Here is a 25,249-nt window from a genome sequence, read left to right as displayed (position 1 = left end):
CCCCCCCCCCCCCCCCAAATCACTCCAATCAGCAAAACCCTAATTCTTGCCTTTTATATCTTTGCCTGTGTTTTACTGGGCAGGTGATGGAGGTAACCTGAGAGCCTATTTCACTGCACTTTGGGAGTTTTAGTGAATAGTAATTTTAAAACTTGATAAGTATGGTTTTACTGTAACTGTAAGTAATTTAGGTATTGTTTCTTACAGAGCTTTTAAAAATGATAGGCAAACTTTTTAAAAATTTTTAATTTTTTTATATATTTTATTGATTTTTTACAGAGAGGAAGGGAGAGAGATAGTTAGAAACATCGATGAGAGAGAAACATCAATCAGCTGCCTCCTGCACACCCCTTACTGGGGATGTGCCTGCAACCAAGGTACATGCCCTTGACCGGAATCGAACCTGGGACCTTTCAGTCCGTAGGCTGACGCTCTATCCACTGAACCAAACTGGTTTCAGCTGATAGGCAAACTTTTAATCATTATGAAATAATCTCTTAGTTTTATAGATAGACTAGTGACCTGGTGCATGAAATTCATGCACATTAAAAGGGGATTAATTAGAGGAAATAATTTAATATTACTATTTGCCCTTTCTCTATAATAAAAAGGTCAGAGATGAAAGAAAATTAGTAAAATGTATATTAAAACCTTCCTCTTGTCAGAGTCTGGGGCTCACCACGGGACCCAGAGTAAGGTCCCCGCCCACCCACTGCACCTCAAAATTGTGTGAGACCCAGACCCAGCCGTCCTGCCTCATTGGGCTAGATCTAGACCCAGCTAGTCCCACCCTTGTCAAGCCCTGCCAGGTAAGGGGCATAGCCTCAGGTCCCCTGGCCCGGCACCAGGGCGGGGGACATGGTCTGAGGTCTCCCAGCTCAAACCAGGGCAGGGGCCGTGCCTTGAGGTCCTCCGTCAATCCCCACCAGGTGGGGGACACAGCCTGAGATCTCCTGTCAAGCCCCGCTGGGTTGGGGGCATGGCCTGAGGTCCCCTGTCAAGCCCCGCCAGGTGGGGGGGTTGCAGCCTCAGGTCCCCCATCAAACCTGCGGGGTGGGAGCATGGCCTGAGTTCCCCTGACCCAACACTGGGGGTGCACCTTGAGGTCCCTGTCAAGCCCCTCTGGGTGGGGGGCGCAGCCTGAGGCCCCCGGCCTGGCACTGGGGGCGGGGGGAGCAGCCTGAAGTCCCCTAGCCCAGCACCAGGACGGGAAGCGCACCTTGAGGTCCCCCATCAAGCCCCGCCGGGCAGGGGGCATGGCCTGAGGTCCCCTGTCAAGCCCTGCCGCGTGGGGGTCACAGCCTAAGGTCCCCCGGCCTAGAGATGGGGCGGGGGGAGCAGCCTGAGGTCCCCTAGCCCAGCACTAAGACGGGAAGCACACCTTGAGGTCCCCTATCAAGCCCTGCCAGGTGGGGGGCACGGCCTGAGGTCCCCTGTCAAGCCCTGCCAGGTGGGGGAGGGTGTAGCCTCAGGTCCCTCCTGATTGCTCGTTAAGGCTCTTTATGGGAACTTGGCCTCAGCTGTGGGTGCAGCCATCTTTGTGATGGAGTGATGGTTAATTACATATTTCTTCTTTATTAGATAGGATATCGTAAATATAATGAGAGACCTTCATTTAATTTTAAAATAATGAAAAATTATTCTTAAATGAGATATGAAACTGATTCTGCATCTAGAAGTTTTCTTTTAAGATAGTTTTGTAGCTCTACTGATAATATTTTTCTGGGCATAGCATCCAAATATTATTTCATAACAGAAGGTATTATTTTATAACATTGCTTCTCTTTCCCCCTCCACTGGCCCCCAACTATGTCGACTCTGAAGGGCTGTCCTTTGTCATAATGAATCCCTGTCTCCTTAATCTAGAGAAAGTTCTTTAGTTGAGGAGGGTATAATAAGTGTATCATTACCAGCTCTGGCAGGCCAACGGGCAGAGTTAGATACTGTATTTATGTATTTAAAGGAAGCTTTTAAATATTAACTTAATTTTTTTAAAGTACCTATTTAATTCATTGATACAAAAATCAGCCTGTCAGTGAATTTAGCTCAGCATGATGTATTATTAAGTAGACTATTATTTAAAGCAGATATGTACTACTCTATATAGTGGAGCTTTGGCCAATGAATCTCATGTCTTATTTGTAGAAATACAAATATCAGGGCACCATGTGAGCTGATACTAGTTAAAATGTTTTATAAACTCTATTTGCCTTTGATTATCTATACTATAAAAGGGTAATATGCTAATTAGACTGGACATCTTCCGGACGTCATTCTGGACAAAGCCACGGTGGCAGGGGCTGAGGCAGAGGCAGTTAGGGGCGATCAGGCCAGCAGGGGAGGGCAGTAGGGGGCGATCAAGTTGGCAGGCAGAGGCAGTTAGGGGTGATCAGGCAGGCAGGCAGACGAGTGGTTAGGTGCCAGCAGTCCTGGATTGCAAGTTATATAAGTAATATTGATGAAAAAGATGTTGAGATCTATTCTGTTAGATTATCATAAGATTATTTAAAATTATTAATATGCATATATTAGTAGAATAATAAGAACTATTAGTATTGTAACTGTTAGAATGAAAGGTAAATACAATAAAAGTAGGTAAATGGGGAGACAAAAGTTGAATTTCAGATTTGAGTTTGAGTCTGTAGCATATGGCCAAAATGTCTCTGAGACATATACTAGGTGTCGGAGACATATACTAGGTGTCGGAGACATAGGAAACAAAATATGTTAGTTGTGGCCTGCTGTAGTTATTTCCCACTGACAAGTAACACTGACCATCACTATGGATGAAAGACATGGAAATATAGTAGTTGGCAATAGTATATCTTCTTCTTTTGTCTGCTGCTGAGAAGCAATTGAAATGCAGTCATTATTTTATTATTTTACTAGAGGCCCAGTGCATGATTGAATCATGCACGTGTAGGGTCCCCTACACGCTTTTGCTTTTGATCACGGGGAGCTGGGTGCCTGTCTGCTAGTGCACCAGGCCTTTCAGAAGCCTCCAGCGCTGCGGAGGCTTCTGAAAGGCCTGGTGTCTGAGCGGAAAGGCATCCAGCTGCCACGCTTTCACTTTCGATCGCTGGTGCACCAGGCCTTTCAGAAGCCTACGGCGTGGCGGAGGCTTCTGAAAGGCCTGGTGCTTGAGCGGAAAGGCATCCAGCTGCCACACTTTTGCTTTTGATCGCGGGGAGCTGGGTGCCTGAGCGGATAGGCACCCAGCTCCCACGCTTTTGATGGTCCGTGGCCACTGAGGGGGGCTACCCTGCTGTTGAGAGGCGCAGGGGGCGGGACTCCCACCCCCTGCGCCTCTCAACGGCCGCGGAGGGGGGCTGCCACGGACACATGGCTACCCTGCCGTTGAGAGGCGCAGCTAGGTGTCCGCGCAGGCCCCCTCAGCGGCCGCGGATCTGGCCTCGATCTGGCCGTTGAGAGTCGCAGGGGGCGGGAGTTCCGCCCCCCTCAGTGGCAGAGGATCCGTGCCTCTCAATGGCCGGATAGGCCACCCCGAGTCCCGCCCCCCAGCCTCCCACCGCCCAATCGTGGGTGTAGCGGAGTGATGGTAATTTACATTTTACTCTATTATTAGATAGGATTTTAAAAAATATATATTTTATTGATTTTTTACAGAGAGGAAGGGAGAGGGATAGAGAGCTAGAAACATCGATGAGAGAGAAACATCGACCAGCTGCCTCCTGCACATCCCCCACCAGGGATGTGCCCGCAACCAATGTACATGAGCTTGACTGGAATCAAACCTGGGACCTTTCAGTCCGCAGACTGACGCTCTATCCACTGAGCCAAACCAGTTTCAGCAGAAATGCAGTCATTATTGATGCTTCCATTATAAATGCTCACACATGCTTTCCATTGTTCTTTTTTTTTACCTTCTACTTTTCATTTGTTTATTTTCTTTCTCTTCTACTCTTTCACTTACCTCATTCACTTGCATTTGTAAGAATGAATTTACAGATTTGAAATCTTAAAGAAAAGTTTCCTTCAACTGTTGTGTATGATACTCAGAAGTATACATTCTATGGCAAATAGCAATCTGAATGGACTTGCCTTCTTGGTCGTTCTGCCACTACCTCCTCATTTGATTTTCTCCTCCTCTGTTGTCATCATTGTTGTAGTTGTTGTTGTCATCATCATCATGTAAACCTTTGGGAAACTTTCCAGCTACTTAAGTGGGATTCACTGTCTAAAAATGTGTTCTATGTAATTCTCCTCCTGTTTTTCCCCTACTATTTGTTTTCCTTGAAAATCCCTCACGACTACAGTGGTATCTGAATCTTGTGTGAGACTGGTTCTTTCTACCTTGTATCTCTCTCAGTTAATATTTGGTTTGCCATCAATTTCCTTTGTATTTCTTAGTTTTGTTCATCTTATGAATGAACAAAAATTCTATTTCCTTTTTATTTTACCCTAATCAACATTTATTGAGGGAACAGGAAAGTAAAATGCTATAGAGTCTATATGCATTTTGTTATTTGTAATCTTTAATGTTAGGAAATTTACATTTTATTTTATTGGAAGACATGGTGGAGGGACATGAACTATGAATAAATACCTTAATATTTAGCATCACTGTGTATGTATATTGGATGTTTACTATTGCTGAAAGCTTCTTTTTTAATCTCTTCAGGAAAGGAAGGAGAGGGTATCCAAACTTGAGTCTTTTCGTCATTCAATTGCTGGAATAATTAGGTCTCCAAAATCTGCATTCGGCTCTTCAACAGTAAGTAGGATGAATTCTATGTGCTACTGAAAATAGTCATTGTCTAGTTCTTTCTGATATACCAATGAATATCATATGTATATCTTTCCTTACAAATGGAAAAGTAAGTACATAATTTAACTTTTTGTATGTATCTGAGTCTGTGCATACATGTATATAATAAAACCCTATGTAACATTGATGTAGGGAGGAAAGAAATAAACTTGTATTATAGATTTCCTGTACTACAAATAAATATTACAGGCAATATTTTATGAACTTTTGTACTTGGTTAGAAGAATAGTATAAACAGATCTCTTTTTCAGTGAAACATTTTTATAATACAGATTATTACATATGAACTTTTACATGTATCATTTTATATGTGTGTTCATAATTTTTAGAACATTAATTATAAAATTGAAATCGGTTTGAAATTTGGGTGTGGCATATTACAATGGTGCATAGAACATTAGTTATCTTTAGTAATAGTGGCTATAGCCAAACAAGATAAAAAATATTCTTATCCCCTTTATATAGTAAAACTCCAAAGTATATTTTTCACTTCATTACCTGTAAAACTTAATTTTTCTAGCCATGTTTTATTAACAATAAAGCCTTACAATTGTATCTTATTGAATGCTGGCCAACACAACAATATTCAATGTAAGTAATTATATGCTTTCCCCATCTCTTTAAGTTTCTACCTAATAATATCTTAATATTATTTCTTACCTTTTAAAATTTATTTTTTAAGACAATGTGATGTAGTTTTATTTAGAAAAAGAAATTATTTCCTAAACATAGATTACTTAAATTTCCATTCATATTTTGGATTTGTTTGCTATAATTCCTTTTGAGTATGTGAAACATGTTCCCGTAAGTATTTACCCCAACAATAATCTTTTATATGAAAAGTAAGTCAGTTAGGTATTTTAACAAAAAATAATAAAATTATATTTTTGTATAAAAGAGATTTTCTACTTATATTTCACCCTTTGATGTTGCCATTGTCACTTCCTGTACACAGAAGTTCTGTGGGAATAGGGAGGGAGCTGTGAACTATTGCAGACCATCTCATATGGCATCACATAGCAAATGAAAATAAAAATAATTATAAGTAAAAGCAACATGATAGAGTAAGTCACTGTCAAGGCCTATTTCAACTACCCTTATTTTCTTAAGTAATTGTTCGACAGTTTTACAGACAAGTAGTAGTTCCTAGCACTTGATTTATTATGATTTGTCATCAAAATAAGTATAGGAGATTTGATTAAGAATTTATGACAAGTTCTAGAGATAGTTTTTTTTAAAAAAATATGTTTTATTGATTTTTTACAGAGAGGAAGGGAGAGGGAGAGAGAGTTAGAAACATGGATGAGAGAGAAACATCAATCAGCTGCCTCCTGCACACCCCCTACTGGGGAATGTGCCCGCAACCAAGGTACATGCCCTTGACCAGAATCAAACCTGGGGACCGCAGGCCGACGCTTAATCAACTGAGCCAAACCGGTTAGGGCTCTAGATATAGTTTTGCAAAATTTTTTATTTGAGGAAAAAGTTATTGAGATGAAATATTTCAAAAGTTTTAAAGAAGAAAAAAATAGATTTTGAAAAGAAATGTTCCAATAACTGTTAGCTTTTCATAAAATTATTTAACAAGTCCATGAACTAAATGGCATAGTTAAGTTGTCATTAACTCACCTTTATTTCACTTAAATCAGAGGCCTTTGTGCCAGCTGTTTAATGGTGATCTAATTTATAAAAGGTGTCCTCCTGCCCCAAATTTTCCTTTTTATGTGCTGTAAGATCAAGCTTGACTTGAGTAAAATGTTTTAAATAGTTGAAAACCAAGACCCATTATAAACTCAGGGTTTCCTTCTGCTTGATTCTCAATGTAAAGGTAGGAGATTTGAATTTAGAGCTTTAGAAATTTAGCGAGTGACAGAAAAATAAGAATTTATGATTGTGGAAATGGGCCAATATTCCACATGTTTGTTTTCCCGACAACCTAGGATGCTAAGAACCTTGTGCCCTCAAGACAGGTGTCTAGGATGCAACAGTGGCTTCTGAGACTTCACATTATGTATATTGCTTTGAAGTTCATAGTTATAGGAACATCAGTTTTTGGCTCTAAATCAGGGTTGAACAGAAGATGAAAGAGGTTTTGTCTTTTAAGATATACTAATTTACATCTAGAAACAGAAAAATTGAGTTAACTCATTATGATGGAGTTATATAGGGATGCTATCTTAAAAGTATGTTGGGTGTATTATGCACAATCTTAATGAATTAATGGTATAAACCATAAGTTTTAAAATATCTGAAGGTGTTTACATGTTATTTTCTCCATTTACAAAGATCTTTACCTTATTTTCAAGTAAAATTATTAAATTGACAGTGATTGATATTGGTAAACCCTTGGTGTTTACAAACTGCCTTTTCCTGAAATGAATGAAAATGCCTTTCCCACAAAACATGTACTTCATTTAGGCATACATTGTGGTATGGTTTTTAAAATAAACTATCAACATCCTTGAATCCATGAAATGCCCATTGCTTCTAAGAAAGTGTTTCCTCTGAATTTGAGAATTCTTGGGAATGTTCACTTCCTGAAGGCTCCGTGCTCACATTTGATTGAGGCAGCCTGGTTTATGACACTGTGTTACACTAAGAATAAATGTACACAGCTATTTCTCTAAGGCATTATGTATCCTACTTATTTAGAGAAGGAGATGTTGTCCTCAAATACATAGGTAACTGAGGTCTTGAGTCTTAATGTGAATGTGAAGGTTTTAGGTGCTAAGCATGATAATCTAAGATGTATAACAATTTAGGCACTACTTAATCATAATTAAAAATTTTTCTGATGTAATATAGTATTTTTTAGAATATTCTAATTTGGTAAAACTAAAATAGAAGGGAAAATTTTAATAACTATACATGTTTTTTCTCTATAAAAACTTTGCAACATTGCATAGTTAACCATATTTAAAATATATTATGCTGATATACTTCACACAATGTAGAATTCACCATTTTAAAGTGTACACTTAATAGTTCTTAGTTTACTCACTGCATTGTGCACCATCATCACTACAGTAGGTCCTCGGGTTGCGTCAGAGATCTGTTCCTGCAGAGCGACGTAACGCAATTTTCCCCGTAAGTCGGAACCCACCTACATAAGCACCTACAACACTCACATGGAGCACATATACAGCAGTAATGAAGCGAAACAGTAAAAAAAATTAAAAGAAAGATAAAAATTCCTGACCTTTACTTGTGGTAAATAAATAATAAAATACTTAAAAGTACCTATGTATATACGTCGAAATGACGGAAATTTTTAAAAAAATTTAATAAATCTTTATTGTTCAGATTATTACAATTGTTCCTCCTTTTTCCCCCATAGCTCCCCTCCACCCGGTGCCAACCCCATCCTCTGCGCTTACCTCCCCACACTGTCCTCCTCCATAGGTGTACGATTTTTGTCCAGTCTCTTCCTGCACCCCCACAACCTCTTTCCCCCCGAGAATTGTCAGTCCACTCCCTTTCTATGCCCCTGATTCTATTATATTCACCAGTTTATTCTGTTCATCAGATTTTTTTATTTACTTGATTTTTAGATTCATTTGTTGATAGATATGTATTTGTTGTTCATAATTTTTATCTTTACCTTTTTATTCTTCTTGCTCTTCTTCAAGAATACCTTTCAGCATTTCATATAATACTGGTTTGGTGGTGATGAACTCCTTTAGTTTTTTCTTATCTGTGAAGCTCTTTATCTGACCTTTAATTCTGAATGATAGCTTTGCTGGGTAGAGTAATTTTGGTTGTAGGTTCTTGCTATTCATCACTTTGAATGTTTCTTGCCACTCCCTTCTGGCCTGCATAGTTTCTGTTGAGAAATCAGCTGACAGTCGTATGGGTGCTCCCTTGTAGGTAACTAACTGTTTTTCTCTTGCTGCTTTTAATATTCTCTCTTTGTCTTTTGCTCTTGGCATTTTAATTATGATGTGTCTTGGTGTGGTCCCCTTTGGATTCCTTTTGTTTGGGGTTCTGTGCGCTTCCTGAACTTGTAAGTCTGTTTCTTTCACCAGGTGGGGGAAGTTTTCTGTCATTATTTCTTCAAGTAGGTTTTCAATATCTTACTCTCTCTCTTCTTCTGGCACCCCCATAATTCGGATATTGGTACGCTTGAAGTTGTCCTAGAGGCTCCTTACACTATCTTCATATTTTTGGATTATTTTTTCTTTTTGCTTTTCTGGTTGAATGTTTTTTGCTTCTTTGTATTTCAAATCTTTGACTTGATTCTTGCGATCCTCTAGTCTGCTGTTAGATCTCTGTATAATATTTTTTATTTCAGTCAGTGTATGCTTAATTTCTAGTTGGTCCTTTTTCATATCCTCAAGGGTCTCACTAAATTTATCGGCCTTTTCTAGAAAATTCTTGAAAAACCTTATAACCATGGTTTTGAACTCTATATCCAGTCGTTTGCTTTACTCCATTTCTTTCATTTGTGACCTCGTTCTTTGTCTCTGCATTTTGGCTGCTTCTCTGAGTTTATAGAGTGGCTTTGTGTGCTAGGTGTCCTATGGGGCCCAGTGGCTCAGCATCCCTAGTTACCTGAGGTGGACACTCTTGGTGCACCCCTTTGTGGGCTGTGTGCACAGTCTTGTTGTAGTTAAGTCTTGATTGTTGTTATCACTTGGAGGGATTGACCTCCAGGCCAATTGGCTGTGAGGATCAGCTGTGTCTACGCTGGGAGAACTTCTGTGCTGGAGACAGCCTTATGAGACAAGGCTTGCAAAAGCCTCTGTGCTCAGCTTGAATGGGGTGGAGTCTCAGGGTTGAGCAGACAGCATTGGTTTCCCATCAGCCCTGCCCTAATAGGCCCTAGTGTCTCAGTGTCCCGTGGTAATCACTGCAAGCACCTCCGAGAGAAAGCTGCCCTTGAGTTCCACCCACTGCCAGACAGTCCAGTTTCTCCCTGAATGAATCTGGGTCCCCAGAGTCTCGCCCAGAACTGGAGTTCAGTGCTGTTGGAAGCTTTTGTCTCCCTCCTGCTTGAGAAAGTTAGCCCTATACTCAGTTGCCTGCCCTCTCCCCATGCGCGCCTCGGTACCTCTGCCTTCCGCAGTTCCTCTGAGTCTCAGTGTGTTTTTCTCTTTCCTTCTGGTTGTAGAATTTCCACTCAGCCAGCCTTCCTGTGGTTCTGGATGATATCTGTTTTGTCTTTTAGTTGTAGTTTTGAAATTGTTGTGCGAGGCAGCAGTCTAGGTGTTTACCTATGCTACCATCTTGGTTTCTCTGTATGGGTATGATTTTAAAGTCTCAAATCTCAGCCTTTTGCCGCTCCTCTGAGTCTCAATGTGCTTTCCTCTTTCCTTCTAGTATTTCCACTTAGCCAACTTTCCTGTGGTTCTGGATGGTGTCTGTTTTGTCTTTTAGTTGTAGTTTTGAAATTATTGTGTGGGGCAGCAGTTTAGGTGTTTACCTATGCTGCCATCTTGGTTTCTCTGGAACTTTTTATTTTTATAAATGGAGATGGTGATGTAACCATGAAACGACGTATGTCGAGTCCGATGTAACCTGAGGACTGTCTGTACTTGCAGAATACTTCAATGTCGCCAGTAAGATACTTCATACCTATTAATATCAGTTCCCCTCCCCCTTTCCCATTTTCTGGCATTCACTAATCTACTTTTGATCTCCATGGATTTGCCTAATCTGGATATTTCACATAAATAGAATTATATAATATATTACCTTTTTTGTCTATTTTTGTTCAGTTGGTGTAATAGTTTAAAGGTTAATCTTTATTATAACTGAACTAGAGGCCCGATGCACAAAATTCTGTGCCCTCTTGCAGTCTGGGAGCCCTCGAGGGATGTTCGACTGATGGCTTAGCGCTGCTATGGAGGCAGGAGCGGTTTCTGGCTGAGTCCGGCTTCTGGCTGAGTGGCTCTCCCCCTGTGGGAGCGCACTGACCACCAGGGGGCAGTCCTGCATTGAGCATCTGTCCCTGGTGGTCAGTGTGTGTCATAATGAGTGGTTGAGCGGCCTTGTCATATCATTAGCATATTATACTTTGATTGGCTGAATGGATAACTGGACACTTAGCATATTAGGCTTTTATTATATAGGATAATGTTCCATTGTATGGATTTATCACATATATTTTATCCACTCACCAGATGATAGATATTTGGGTTGTTTCCACTTTTTAGCTAATATTATGAATAATGCTGTAGTCATCTTTTACATGAACGTATGTTTTTATTTTTCTCAATTATATCTATATCTAGGTTATATGGCAATTCTCTGTTTAAGTTTTTGAGGAACTGCCAAACTGTTTTTCATAGTGATTGCATCATTTTACTTTCTCACCAGCAATTTCTCCACAATCTCATCAACACTTACTTCCTATTAAAAAAAACAAAATTGTAGGCATCCTCGTGGGTAAGAAGTAGTACGTTATTATAGCTTTTATTTGCCTTTTTTCTGAGTACTAATGATGTTGAGCATCTTTTTATATGCTTACTGGCCACTTGTATATATTCTTTGGAGATATGACTATTTCCTTTGCACATTTTTAAATGGGTTACTTTTTTATTGTGGAGTTATAGGGTTCTTTATATATTTTGCACAGAAGTCCCTTTTCAGATATATAATTTGAAAATGCTTTTTTCATTTTGTGGATTATTTTTGCACTTACTTGATTTTTACTTTTGACAAAGTTAAATTTATTAATTTTTCTTTACTGGAACATGCTTTTGGTGTCATATTAAAAAAACAACAACAACCCCATGCAAATCCAAGATCATGCAGATTTTTACCCTTGTTTCCTTCTGAGAATTTTATAGTTTTAGCCCTTACATGTAGGTCTTTGATCCATTATATGTTAATTTTTATACATGGTATGAGGCAGAGGTCCAAATGTAATCTTTTGGATGTGGAAGCATATTTAATTTAAAATATTAGAAAAAAGCAACAACAGTGTCTCTACTCAATTGAACATACTTAAATGGAGATGGCGATGTAACCATGAAACAACGATTGGAATTTTAAAGTGAAATTTTAGATAAAAATAAAGCAATTACTTGCCTTACATCTAGGAACATGAAAGTAGAATTTGTCATAATAATATTCCCATTAGACTTGTCATCTCTATTTATTTTAGTGTTCTAAACAGTGTGGCTAAAATGTAGAGCTTTGAAGCCAGTCTAACAGATCACTTCAATTAGTAGTTTTGATGGAAGGAAGATTGTCAGAGAATTAGCTCATAGATGAATTTAGCATTAACTGCATATAGTATCTGATGGTAGATGTTTAATATTTATTGTCATGATCAGAGTAGTATTTTCAATATGTTATATCAGCTCTAGGCATATGGTCAATTTACTAAACATCTTAAATAACCTATGAGTACCTCTGGGCTCTGAGGCCTGTTCCACATGCAGCATCGTCCCAGGCTGCAGGAACTTATAATTTTGCTCTGAGAACTATTTCTCAGAGTCTGCTTTTGAAGTCAAGGCAAAAGGTGTTAGATAGGGTTAATTGCATAATCTGAAAGCCTACTGGCAATCATAAGGGTCCATTTCCATTGGAAATACTTTTTTTTTTTTTAAATCCTCACCCTAGGATATGTTTTTATTGATTTTAGAGAGAGAGAAAGGGAGAGGGAGAGAGAGAAACATTGACCAGTTGCCTCCTGACTGGGGGTTGAACCTGCAACCTGTGTATGTGCCCTGACATGGAAATGAACCCGTGACCACTTAGTGCATGGGACAATACTCCAATCAACTGAGCCACACAGGTTAAGGCTCTGTTGGAAGTCTTTTAAATCACATTATTTTTAATGAGATCTGTTGTAGTCCTTTCAAGAATATGGTGCTTCTCCAGAGCCATCTTTTTATTGGAGAAGTTCTTTAATATGTGGTTGAGTGAACAACTTTGGCCTCCACCTTACAGCCTCTTGTATGTGCTGTAGTTATATATTAACACCCTTCTAATAGCAGCACTCTTTGAAAAATGTTCTTTAAAACATTTAAAAATATTCTAAATATTTTAGAATAAAGCATATTTTGGTCCAAATAATTGTTGTTTTAGACATCAGAAGAATATTTAACTCTTGTCTTCTTAAAATTCATATTTTCTATACTCTATTTGCATATAGGGTTTTTATTTTTGAATTACTTTGTAAGAGTTTAGGAAGTAAAAATATTGGAAAGTAAAGATATGCTTCCATTATATAGAATAATATATTCAATATGATTTGCTTGGTTGCTTCTTTTTTAGAAAATTAGATAATTGTAATTCAGCTATGTTTAACTTGTACATTTGTTATAATGTTAGCATCATAATGCTTGGCTTTTACCGTTGTCATAGGGCACTGTAATTTTTTATGCATAACATGATAAACTGCTTATATTTTTTAGAGTTCTCCTTCAAGTCTAGCAAAGCAACTTTTTATCCCTTCTAATAAGGCATGCTATTTAGTTCAGGTTGAATATTTTATATTTTAAACCTTAGTTGTTTTCTTTTATTCTTAAAGTCTAAAATTACAACCAACCCTTTTTTTTTCTGCCTAGGCACTAAGATTTAGAAAAACAACAGAGAAAATACAATTTTTTTGCATCATATTATTGCTATACCCACATTGAATTTTCCTGTACAGTCAGGCATGTTTAGGAAGATGGAATAATCTGCTCAAACTTGCAACTTTTGAATCATTAGCATTATCACTTGTAATTTTGAAGACAGGCTTTATTTTTTATAAATTAACTGCATAGGGAGCAAATCTATTATTTTATATTTTTGCTCAAATGATTAAAACAAGTGACCCAGATCATGTTAAACTGATACTGAGCATGGCTGATGTGACTCATTGTTGAGCCAGGAGGTCATGTTCGATTCCTGCTCAGGATATATGCCTGGGCTGCAGGCTTCATCCCCAGTAGGGGACGTGCAGGAGGCAGCCAATTGATGATGTTTCTCTCTCATTGATGTTTCTATCTCTCTATCCATCTCCCTTCCTCTCTCTCTAAAAAAATTACTAAAAAAGTATTTTTTTAAAAAGGCTTCCCCTCCACTATATCTCTGGCAAAAACTTAGGTAACCTATCAAGAGGGAAAAATTATTTTTCCACTGAGGCTTAGAAAGATGTGACATTTGAGGTAATGAGTAATTATGATAGCTCTTAGGATGTTGGATGTTGTTGCTGATACATTCTACATCATACATTCTATGGAGCCTGCAAAATTACATTGGAATTTTATTAAAGTCACTAGAGGCCCGTTGTACAAAATTCGTGCACGGAGAGGGGGTGTGTCCCTCAGCCCAGCCTGTACCCTCTCCAATCTGGGACCCCTCCAATCTGCCCGTTTAGGGCAGTCGGACATCCCTCTCACAATCCAGGACTGCTGGCTCCCAACTGCTCGCCTGCCTGCCTTCCTGATTGCCCCTAACCGCTCTGCCTGCCAGCCTGATCACCCTCTAACCACTCCACTGCCAGCCTGATTGATGCCTAACTGCTCCCCTGCCAGCCTGTTTGCCCCCAACTTCCCTCCTCTGCCGGCCTGGTCACCCCTAACTGCCCTCCCCTGCAGGGTTGATCGCCTCCAACTTCCCTCCCTTGCAGGCCTGGGTCCCTCTCAACTGCCCTCCCTTGCAGGCCTGGTGCCTCCCAACTGCCCTCCCCTGCTGGCCATCTTGTGGTGGCCATCTTGTGTCCACATGGGGCATCCATATTGTGTGTTGGAGTGATGGTCAATCTGCATATTACTCTTTTATTAGATAGCTTAGAGGCCTGGTGCAGGGGTGGGGGCCAGCTGGTTTGCCCTGAAGGGTGTCCTGGATCAGGATGGGGGTTCCCTTGGGGCGTGGGGCGGCCTGAGCAAAGGGCCTGTGGTGGTTTGCAGGCCAGCCACGCCCCCTGGCGACCCAAGAGGAGGCCCTGGTATCTGGAATTTATTTACCTTCTACAATTGAAACTTTGTAGCCTGTAGTGGAGCCAAGCCTCCTGCTTGCTCCGTGGCCGGCAGCCATTTCTGTTGGGGTTATAATTGAAACTTTGTAGCCTTAAGCAGAGGCCTGGGCCTGGCCAGGGTGTGCAGAAAGCTTTGCTTTCTCCGTTGCCGGAGGCAACCCTGGCCTGCTCTCTCCAGCTCCATGGCTGCCGCCATTTCTGTTAATATTTGTTTACCTTCTATAATTGAAACTTTGTAGCTTGAGTGGAGGCTTAGGCCTAGTAAGGGCAGGCAGAAAGCTTGGCTTCCTTCGTTGCCTGGGAAACCTTGCTCTCTGTGGCTGTAGCTATCTTGGTTGAGTTTATTTGCATACTCACCCTGATTGGCTGGTGGGCGTGGCTGGTGGGTATGGCTTAGGCGTAGCGAAGGTGTGGTCAATTTGCATATTACCCTTTTATTAGGTAGGATATTAATAAACATTTTCCTTTTAATGCTTCCAGAGAAGTCCCTGAAATATCTGATAGACCCAGACAGGGGACATGTCTGACCTTTCCCTGCATCCACAAATACGCAGTAATTTCCACCTACATTTCTTAATGGTATTGTTTAGGGGCTGAGAAGTAACAGGTCTCTGAGTTTCCCTTCCTACCCAGAAGCAGCTAATAAACCCAGAGAATAGCAATGAAATAGCGATACAAGTTTCTTCCTATTCATTTGTTTTTAAAAACAGACTTCAATACTCTTTGAGGATGATTTTCGCCCCCAAATATATTTCTTACCTCACAACCTTCAATGAGTTTCTCAGAGGATTAGCTGAACTTTTGTACTTTATTTTTTATTTTTATTTTTTAATTACTTTATTGATTAAGGTATCACATATTTGTCCTCATTCCCCTCCCCCCCCATTCCCATCCCAAACCCCTCCCCACGCATGTCCCCACCCCCCTGTTGTCCGTGATCACTGGTTAGGCTCATATGCAAGCACACAAGTCCTTTGGTTGAGCTTTTGTACTTTAAACGCCCATCTACTTAATAAATAATCTGGGTATTTCAAATTTGGGAAGATAGGTTGAGTAGGACAAGAAATCTAGCACATGACATCCTTGTTTGTGATATTTTTCTTTTATGTGGACTTTTTGAGAGATAATGATGAAAACAAGTTCTTTGTAAAGAACTGACACTGAATTTATTTTATTGATTTTTTTTCAGAGGTAAAAAGAAAAATCTCAAGTAGACTTCTAAGAAGAGTACACATTTGAAACACTTTTACCATAGGCGAGACTTGGAAATATTTCAATTATAGTAAAAATTTAGTATTTGCTATGAGATGCACTGTGATAAAATCTTGGAAAAGAAATACCTACTTTAAGAACTATAAACTGTTAATAAACATTTTGTGTAGGTTATACATTTGTTTTTAAAAGCAATCTATCTACATATGTAAATGTACTAGTATATATGTATCTCTTATAATTGTGGCTTATTCTTTATATAATTTGTGCTTTAAACCCACTTTTGGGTTTAAATAATTTTAATACTTTGGAAAATACTATATCATGATTAGTATGAAAAGGAAAAAGCTTATTTAGTTTACAAAAAATTTCCATGTATAGTTACACCATGTATATATTTAAAGAATAAACTGTCATAAGTGGTTGAAATAGCAACTCAAATGTGTACTCTTCTTGGATGTCTATTTGAGATTTTTCAAGTTTTTTTTTTTTTTTAAATCAATAGGATGAGTTTTGGATGCTATAAAATGAAACTTTGAGCAATAAGGTTTGGCCTCTTCAGTGGTACAAAACTGTGAAGACTGTCTTTAAAGATAGTTTTCATTACCACAAAGATACCATACTTTGTCCCTAGATACAGTTTATAATATTAGCCTGAAAAACCTTATGTGTGAAAATTTGCCTTTCATTTATTATTAATTAGAATTTTCCCAATTTATAAATTAAATAAGACATTATGATATTGTATTTCAAGAATCCTAAGAGTTGGTGCACATTATTGTTCCTTACCTGTAAAGTATTCTTTTCACATAGGGCCATTTAGTTTTTATGGATGATTAAAAACCAACAACTTTTACTTGTAATCATAAAATGTGGTTCTATCTATCATTCATTAGGAACATTTCAAGGAAGTATAATCAGCTTAGTTATCTCTGCTATTTGGTCTTAGCATTAGGCTTCCTAAAATAATGGATAATTTGCTTTTCCTGCCATGCTCATGGCTTCTGTTCTTCCTTTGTTTTTGCCACGTTTGTAATTGCATGTTGGTCATTGGCAGTGATACTTCTCCTAAAGTTTTATGTACCATCGCTGTACAGGATCAGGACCATCCATCCATGTGGCATAGGTAATGGTTAAGGAAGTGAGGGGAATGCGGATAAGAATGGGAAGGCACAGCAGCAGGGCTGCATCATATGAATCTGTAGGTAGCACTCCCGTCACATATGACATGGACATTCCGCAGCCCGTGTAATTGAGAGCTAATTCCATAAAAAGAAATAATTTAAATAAAAATGTTTTGTGATAAATTTCTTTGATAATACCCCCTTTTTCATAATTCTCTGGTTGATAAATTTTAAATTATATGGATTTGTTTTATGATACATTGGAGATTATATTATTAACTACAGATGCTGATATTGTGCATAGCTGTGTATGATAGGTAGAAAAAACAAATAAACTTAAAATATTGAAGGCTATGTATTTGTGCTAAACTTCAACAGCAGTATTCCATGAGATATTTCTTTAAAAATTATGAAAATTTTAGATTCATTGTATAACTTTTCATTGGTCAATTAAAGGAAGGAACATATGTAAGAAGTACTTGCAGTTGATTTACATTTTACTGGAAAAAATAGCTATTTTTTCTAATTTAGTGTTCTTTTCCCCCCAATATTTGCTCAAGTTCTCTGAAAGGATGTCCATAGTTGAGAAGCCCCTGACAGAACAGGAGTGGTACCATGGTGCAATTCCCAGAATAGAAGCGCAAGATCTGTTAAAAGAACAAGGAGACTTCTTGGTGCGAGAGAGCCATGGGAAACCTGGTGAATATGTCCTTTCTGTATTTTCTGATGGACAAAGGAGACACTTTATCATACAATATGTTGATGTACGTTTCTAATTTAGTTTATATGTATATTCTGATGTAGTCCATGGTGGTAATAAAATGATGAATAGTTTTTGATAAATGCCTGTTAACAGCGTTTAGCACTTAATTTGATTTTGCTGAATTCCTTAAATATAGTGCTCCAAAACTCACTAAAATGTTAATCTTATTAAAGAAATATGTACTTTAAAATATTGTAAATTAAAAAGTTGTTAAAAATTTGAATTAAATTTAAATGCACAAATATTTAAAATATTTGAGTTAAATTTGAACATTGAAAACATTTTAAGTTAAAAGTAGAAAATGTGATTATCAATATTTTTTTTCCTGGAGATTTTAAATTATGAATTTTATGCTCTTAAAACAAGCCCATAAAATTGCTTTCAAAAGTGGTATTACGAGAGATTTTTAAAGAAGTATTGTATTAAATAATGATAATAAAATCCCTTAATTAGTGGGATAATGGTAGTTGAGCAGATTTTCTGATTCATTTAGGATTAAAGTTTTTTCCCCTTTATGTATAAACTATTGCTTGTCGGCATTAATAAACCATAAATAAAATTTGATAAAAATTAAAAGGATGATCTATTAACATTAATTGCTCTAATACTTTTATTAAAATGTATTTAAGCATTGCTAAACTATGTTTTATACATTCTTTATTAAGCTGTAAGCAGATGAAGGGTAATCTCAAAGTTTTGTTTAACTTTATCCACTGAGAAATGTTAATATTTTTGGCATATGAAGAATTGCTGCCTCTGTCATTTTTCATTCCATTATTTCAAATGGAACATGTTTTCAAGCTGCCAGTCTATAGAATTTCAGTGTTTGTCCAGTCACTAGAGTGAAACTAATTACTTGACAATAGATTGAACCTTTATCATTGGATGAACTCAAAAGGGTTCTTAAAATAGATGCATTGAGATATTTATACAGGGTGTCCCCTAAAAAACATATACACACTTTAACAGCCTATATTTCAATTTGAAAATGAATTGTATTTTAATAAACACTGCCTTTATAATTATTCAAAATGTGTGTATACAGTTTTGTTTGTATTATAATTTTCACCTTATTTGTTAATTTTGCCTAGTATTCACACTTCAACTTGATAATCCTATTTGCTTACTTTCATACATTTGACTTTCTGCTTCTAGTAGTATTTTCTTGTCAAATTCTTATAATTTGTATATGCTTTTGTAATGGATGTAGATAAGCTTTCCTATTACAACCTGTGACCATGCTGGCAATATTTATTAAGTGGTACAGGAATTGTAGAGGAAAAATCATAGGTAAAGTATAAACTACCTGTAATTTATATAAATGTTTCCTTCTATATTCTAAGCTCTAAAACTTACTATTTTTATATAGGTTATACATTAAATAAGACTGAAATATTTTTCTTATGACCACTTCTAGTTTAAATGTAACTTTAGGAATTTAAATTAGTATTCTTAGAAACAAAAAAGGTCTATTTACAAATTATAACTTGTCTTCAATGCCATTTTTTAAGTGACTACTAGTAAACTGAACTGCATAATACTATATTCTAAAAATAAGACATTGCTACAAGTTCACATTTGTAAATTTTATTTGGTTTTCTCCTGTCATTGACATTTTCAAAGATCTCTGTTAAAGATGAAAGTGCTTGTATTTCTGTAAATGCCTCAGGGGTTTTCCACTGTAATTTTATTTAGTTCCTACTCATTAAATAATATTGAGCTCAGTTGAAAATAGGAGTTTGAAGGTGATGTAGACTTCGGAGTTTTTAATTCTTTTTCATATGCATAAGTAAATCTTCTGTGAGCTTAAATGATCCTGTTTCCTTCCTCATATACCTGTTGCCTAGAAGGGGTGGATAAAGGGGGGGGGGGGAACATTACCAGATAGTTAATGATTGACTGTCATATTCTAATCAAGGAATTTATAATCTAGTAATAAGTTATAAAAGCTGTACATAAATGAGGGGATAGGAGTCCTAAGAGAGGAAGACATAAAAATTATGGGATTTTAGAGAATGTAAAAGTATCAAATAGTGGATCGGTGAAAAAAGCAGACTTAGAAGACTTGGATTCCAGTCCCAGTTTTTCACTTTATAATCTCTGTCTTTGCTAAATAATGGGGTTAATAGCTTAGACAGTGATTATGAGAATCAAATTAGTGAATATATACTTTGCAAGGTGTGGAGTGCTATGCAAATATTAGGTAATTTTTCTAATATTTGATGACTCTAGTTGACAAAAAAATACAATTATGACTTTGTAAGAAATATTAATGTAATTGGAAATATTAATTAACTATAGGCCCAGGGCACAAAATTCATGCATGGGGGAGGGGGGGTGTCCCTCTGCCCAGCCTGCACCCTCTCCAATCTGGGACATCCCTCTCACTATCCTTTCCAACTGCTCTCCTGCCAGCCTGATCACCCCCTAACCACTCCCCTGCCAGACTGATCAACGCCTAACTGCTTCCCTGCCTGCCCTATTGCCTCTTACTGCCCTCCCCTGCTGGCCTGGTCACCTCTAACTGTCCTCCCCTGCAGGCCTGGTCGCCCCCAACTGCCTTCCCCTGCAGGACTGGTCACCCCTAACTGTCCTCCCCTGCTGGCTCGGTCACTCCTAACTTCCCTCCCTTGCCATCCTGGTCGCCCCCAACTGCCCTCCCTTGCCAGTCTGGTCTCCCCAACTGCCCTCCCCTGTAGGACTGGTCGCCCCTAACTGTCCTATCCTTCAGGCCTGGTCACCCCTAACTGTCCTCCCCTGCCAGCCTGGTTGCCCCCAACTGCCCTCCCTTGCAGGCCTGGCCCCTCTCAACTGCCCTCTGCCCTCCCCTGCTGGCCATCTTGTGTCCACATGGGGGTTGCCATCTTTGACCACATGGGGGCGGCCATCTTATGTGTTGGAGTGATGGTCAATTTGCATATTACCACTTTATTATATAGGATTTTTTTGTTTCTATGAGATTTATTTGTGAAATTTAAATAGTAAGAAAGTGTTTTAGAATTTATATATGTACTCACTTTGTGATGATTGGGAACCAAACCTGCAGTATTTCTGAGGCATGCCTATATTTAGATTTGAGGTCTTCATCGATCACAAATAATGTTATTTTTAGTAATATTGCCTCTGTCAACCAAAGTCTAGGCTAGCAATTATTTTAGCTTTGGTTTTGAATGCATATCACAGTTACTTCTCAACATGGTGTGAAACTGTCATTATGATTTAACAAGATGGACATGTATACTTTCCATTTTTACATTTTTACTATGCTAGCACAGATTATCTATTGTTTTAGCTAGTTCAAGCAGGAAGAACTGTACCTTGTAGTGTAACCAAACATATTAATTTCACAAAGCCCAAACATATTAATTTCACAAAGCCAGATATATAAACATATCTAAGAGTATCTGAATTTAAGTGTAATTCTAGTGTTACTGATCTATTCCATAGTTACTAGCCTATTTGTGGTGCTTGATGTAAGATGCTATTTAGAGTTTTTACCTAAAACTGTTTATTTGTGGTCATAAATGTTGATAGATTTTCATACAGATTCAAATACCTTTGTTCTGTTTGATAAGTAAACATATATTAATCAAATCTTTGCTTTTGTACATTATAAAACAGAAAATAACATGATAAAACAAAAGAATTTTTATGCTATTATAGGAAAGTGCTAATTTTTTTATCTGACACATATTTACTAAACATTCATTTCTGCAAAAAGTAAATGCATGAAATTTACATATGCATTGTAAGGAGATGAAACCAAAAATTGTGTAACCTACTTCTCAGCTTAAAACTGAGTAAGTGAGACATTAGTAGAACTTATTCACTGAGAAATATTAAATATACAAATGAAAAATGATTGAGCCAAAAATTTTGAATTAATATATGGTGATAAATTAAAAATAACAACATAATAAAAATTTTAAAATAAAACAGCAACAATTCTCTATGTAATGGTATAACATCTTTTATTCACTAGAGGCCCGGTGCACAAAATCGTGCACCAATGGGGTCCCTTGGCTTGGCCTGTGGGATTGGGCTGAAACCAGCTCTTTGACATTCCCTGAGGGGTCCCGGATTGTGAGAGGGCGCAGGCCAGGCCAAGGGATGTATGATTGGGGTGCGGGGAGGGATCCAGGAGGTTGGCCAGCAGGAGGGACCACAGGAGGGTTCCAGGGCATGTCCAACCTGTCTCGCTCAGTCCCGATCGGCTGGAGTGTCTTCCCTCTGGTGGTCAGTGCACATCATAGCAACTGGTCGACAGGTCGACTGTCTGACCCCTGGTGGTCAGTGCAGATCATAGCGAGCGGTTGAGTAGCCTTAGCATATCATTAGCATATTATGCTTGGATTGGTTGAATAGACCACTGGAACCTTAGCATATTAGGCTTTTGTTATATAGGATAGGATTCATTTATTCATTCATTCATCCATGCAGGAAATACTATTTGAGCAAGTATTATGTAAGGTGTAGGGATATGGGCCAATAAAATATTAACACAAAAGTGGAGGTTCTAATTACTATGTGAAATTTGGGATAGTTCAGTGTATTAAATCAGCATTCATTCAACAGATATTGGATTTCTGTCATAAGCTACAGTCCATTTTGAGCTGATAGATTTAGTATCCAAATGTACTCGTTAGATTTACTTTGTTTTGTTGCCACAATCTCTAGACTCTTTGAACTATCTTTAAATTCATACCATGAGACTTTTGGAAAACTAAGTGAAAGCAAGTAGGAATCCAAAATTTGTTTGGATAACAGTTAATTCCAAGTGTGTGGCCTTATCACATTGTTACACTTGGGATTATTTAACCATTCTACTATAACAATTCAAGGACTCAAAAGAAGGCAAGCAGTACGTTTAAGTAAAAATGACACTGGTTTTCTTTGATACATGACTTAGGAAACTACACACACACACACACACACACACACACACACACACTCAGTATATTCCTTTATATATACTAGAGGCCTGGTGCACGAAATCGTGCACAGGTGGGGTCCCTTGGCCTGGCCAGCAATTGGAGCCAATCAGCGATTGGAGCGGGCCAGCCAGGGGGAGGGGCTGTGGGAGGTTGGCCATCTGCAGGAGGTTGGCTGTGGGAGCGCACTGACCATCAAGGGGCAGCTCCCGCATTGAGTGCCCCCTGGTGGTCAGTGCGTGTCATAGCGGCCAGTGGACTGTTCGTCTGGTTGCTTAGGCCTTTATATATATATATATATTTATTTCAGAGATGAAGGGAGAGGGAAAGATATAAACATTAATGATGAGAGAGAATCATTGATCAGCTGCCTCTTGTACAGCCCCTATTGGGGGTCAAGCCCACAACCTGGGCATGTGCCCTGACCAGGAATCGAAATGTGACCTTCTGGTTCATAAGTCAGTGCCCAAAACCTTATCAATGTTAATTTACAGGAAACACTAATTGAGTGAGTATTCTTAAGGCCCAGAGATATAATGGTGGAGCCTACTTACAGTCTGGAGAGGAGGCTTACAGTGCTATGAAAACTTTTAACTGGGAAAGTTAAGGAAGCTAAGTTTGAGACACCACCTGAAAAATTAATAAAAGTTGGGAAAAGCCATACCAAACCTTATTAATATTATTCCTCAAATGCTTCCATGTATACTGGTTTAATTCGTTATTTGTAACTACTCAGTGTGCTATTTTTATTTGAGAAAGTTAAAGTGTACGCCTTACATTTTTAGGTATTTTACAAAAAAAAAGTGTTGTAGTCTTGTTTTTAATCAGCTTATTCATCTCAGCCTTTTTCAGAAATTATTTTTCCTTTCATTTTTTTCCCCCTTAAGCCTGCTTATCCTTGATTTTGTTTCAGGGGATCTACTCAGGCAACTTATACATCCATTGAATCCCCTTCTCATTTTTGAGTGCTTATTCTATTCTGTTTGACTTCCTTGTTTAATAACAATTCTCTTGTTATTATGAAATACATACAGCAACAAAATCTGATTTTTATGTATTTTTCATCTATATGTGTGATTGATTCTTCAGTTGCACAGTGATAACTCAGGAACAATTCTAGCTGTAATAAATGTTTTAAAAACAGAAGTAATATGTACTCTTGATGGAAACTCAGAAATATGTATCATGGAATGTGTGCTTCACAATAACACCCCCATATGGGTTCAATATATATTCTTTGAGATTTAAAAAATATATTTTAATTATATCTATATAATTTTTATTTTATAAAAATTGAGTCATACACTATATATTTATTGGTTAATCCTCACCCAAGGATATTTTTTGCATTGATTTCTTTTTAGAGAGAGTGTAAGGGGGAGGGAGAGAGATAGATAAAAAGACAGGAAAACATCAATGTGAGAGACACATCGATCAGTTGCCTTCCCCACTCACCTCGACTGGGCCTGGGGTGGAATTTGACCAGGAATTGAACCCACAACTCAATGGTGTGTGGGTCTGACATTTTAACCACTGAGGGACACTGGCCAGGGCCATACTTCTTATTTTTTAATTGACATTTTATGTGATATTTAAAACATACACTGACAATAAAATGATCTTTGTAGAAATTTACTATTTTTTATTGCTTCTTTTGGAATTCACATAAGAGATCATTAGTAATAATCTTAGCTCCAAAGAGAAGTCTTATTTAAAAGTTAGTCTGAATTCTCTGAGTCATGTTATTGTTAAAGCATGCAGAAAAACCCATCTGTATGTGAATCCAACCTCAGGTCATTTGAGCTATAAGAAATTTATACACCTCTGCACAAGGTCAATTGCAATATTCAGAATTTTGAGTGTATCAAGAAACAAGTCCTCAAGAGTTTTAATGTCTGTACTGTTCTTGGCTGCTTAGTTGCTTAATAAGCACACAGTCTTAACATCATTTTTAAATTAATTACTTTATTTTTATCTTTAAGGAAGTGAATTAATTGGTTTGCACTGTCTTCAGACTCAGAACTTCACTGATTCTGTGATTGCTTTTAAAAATAATTCCTATGTATCACTTTCTTATTTCAGTCCATGAAGGAAGTACTGTTGTTTGCATTACTCACTGTATTGGCCCATCCCAATTACTATGTCAATGGCAGAATACTGCCTTTAAATTGAAAACTAGATACACTCCTAAATTAAGAAAAGGAAACTGAAAAGTCCCATTATTCTATTCACTATTTCTCTAGTTATAAGAGATATATTAGAAGTTTATATAAGGCATTATGATGCTAGTGTCTGATTTGAAATTTCATTCTGTGTCATTGCTTTCTATTAAACATTGTACTTGATATTGAACTTTCTAGTATTCATTTCTAAGTTGTCTTACTTGTTGCTTTAATTTGACAACCATTTTCTATGCATTTCATTTCATTCAGTCACACATGTTTTTTTACCCAGGCAGTATATGCCAGGCACTGTTATAGACCATGGGGATACTGCAATGAACAAAATAAATGT

The 25,249-nt window shown here is 37.8% G+C and overlaps 1 protein-coding gene across 4 annotated transcripts in view; it reads left to right on the top strand.

Annotated features, from left to right (window-relative positions):
- FER (FER tyrosine kinase) overlaps positions 1-25,249 on the top strand; it is a 304,478-nt gene that overhangs the window by 112,225 nt on the left and 167,004 nt on the right. For 2 of the 4 annotated variants that reach the window (XM_079799477.1, XM_079799476.1), the window contains exons 11-12: positions 4,643-4,735; positions 17,602-17,805. In XM_079799477.1, coding sequence (XP_079655603.1) covers positions 4,643-4,735; positions 17,602-17,805 — 297 coding nt within the window. The remainder of the gene's footprint in view (positions 1-4,642; positions 4,736-17,601; positions 17,806-25,249) is intronic. The other 2 variants (XR_013815162.1, XM_079799478.1) reach the window with 2 other exon arrangements.

Source organism: Cnephaeus nilssonii, assembly GCF_951640355.1.
Source record: "Cnephaeus nilssonii genome assembly, chromosome: 2".
Classification (NCBI taxonomy): domain Eukaryota; kingdom Metazoa; phylum Chordata; class Mammalia; order Chiroptera; family Vespertilionidae; genus Cnephaeus; species Cnephaeus nilssonii.
This window is presented reverse-complemented; position numbering and strand designations above follow the sequence as displayed.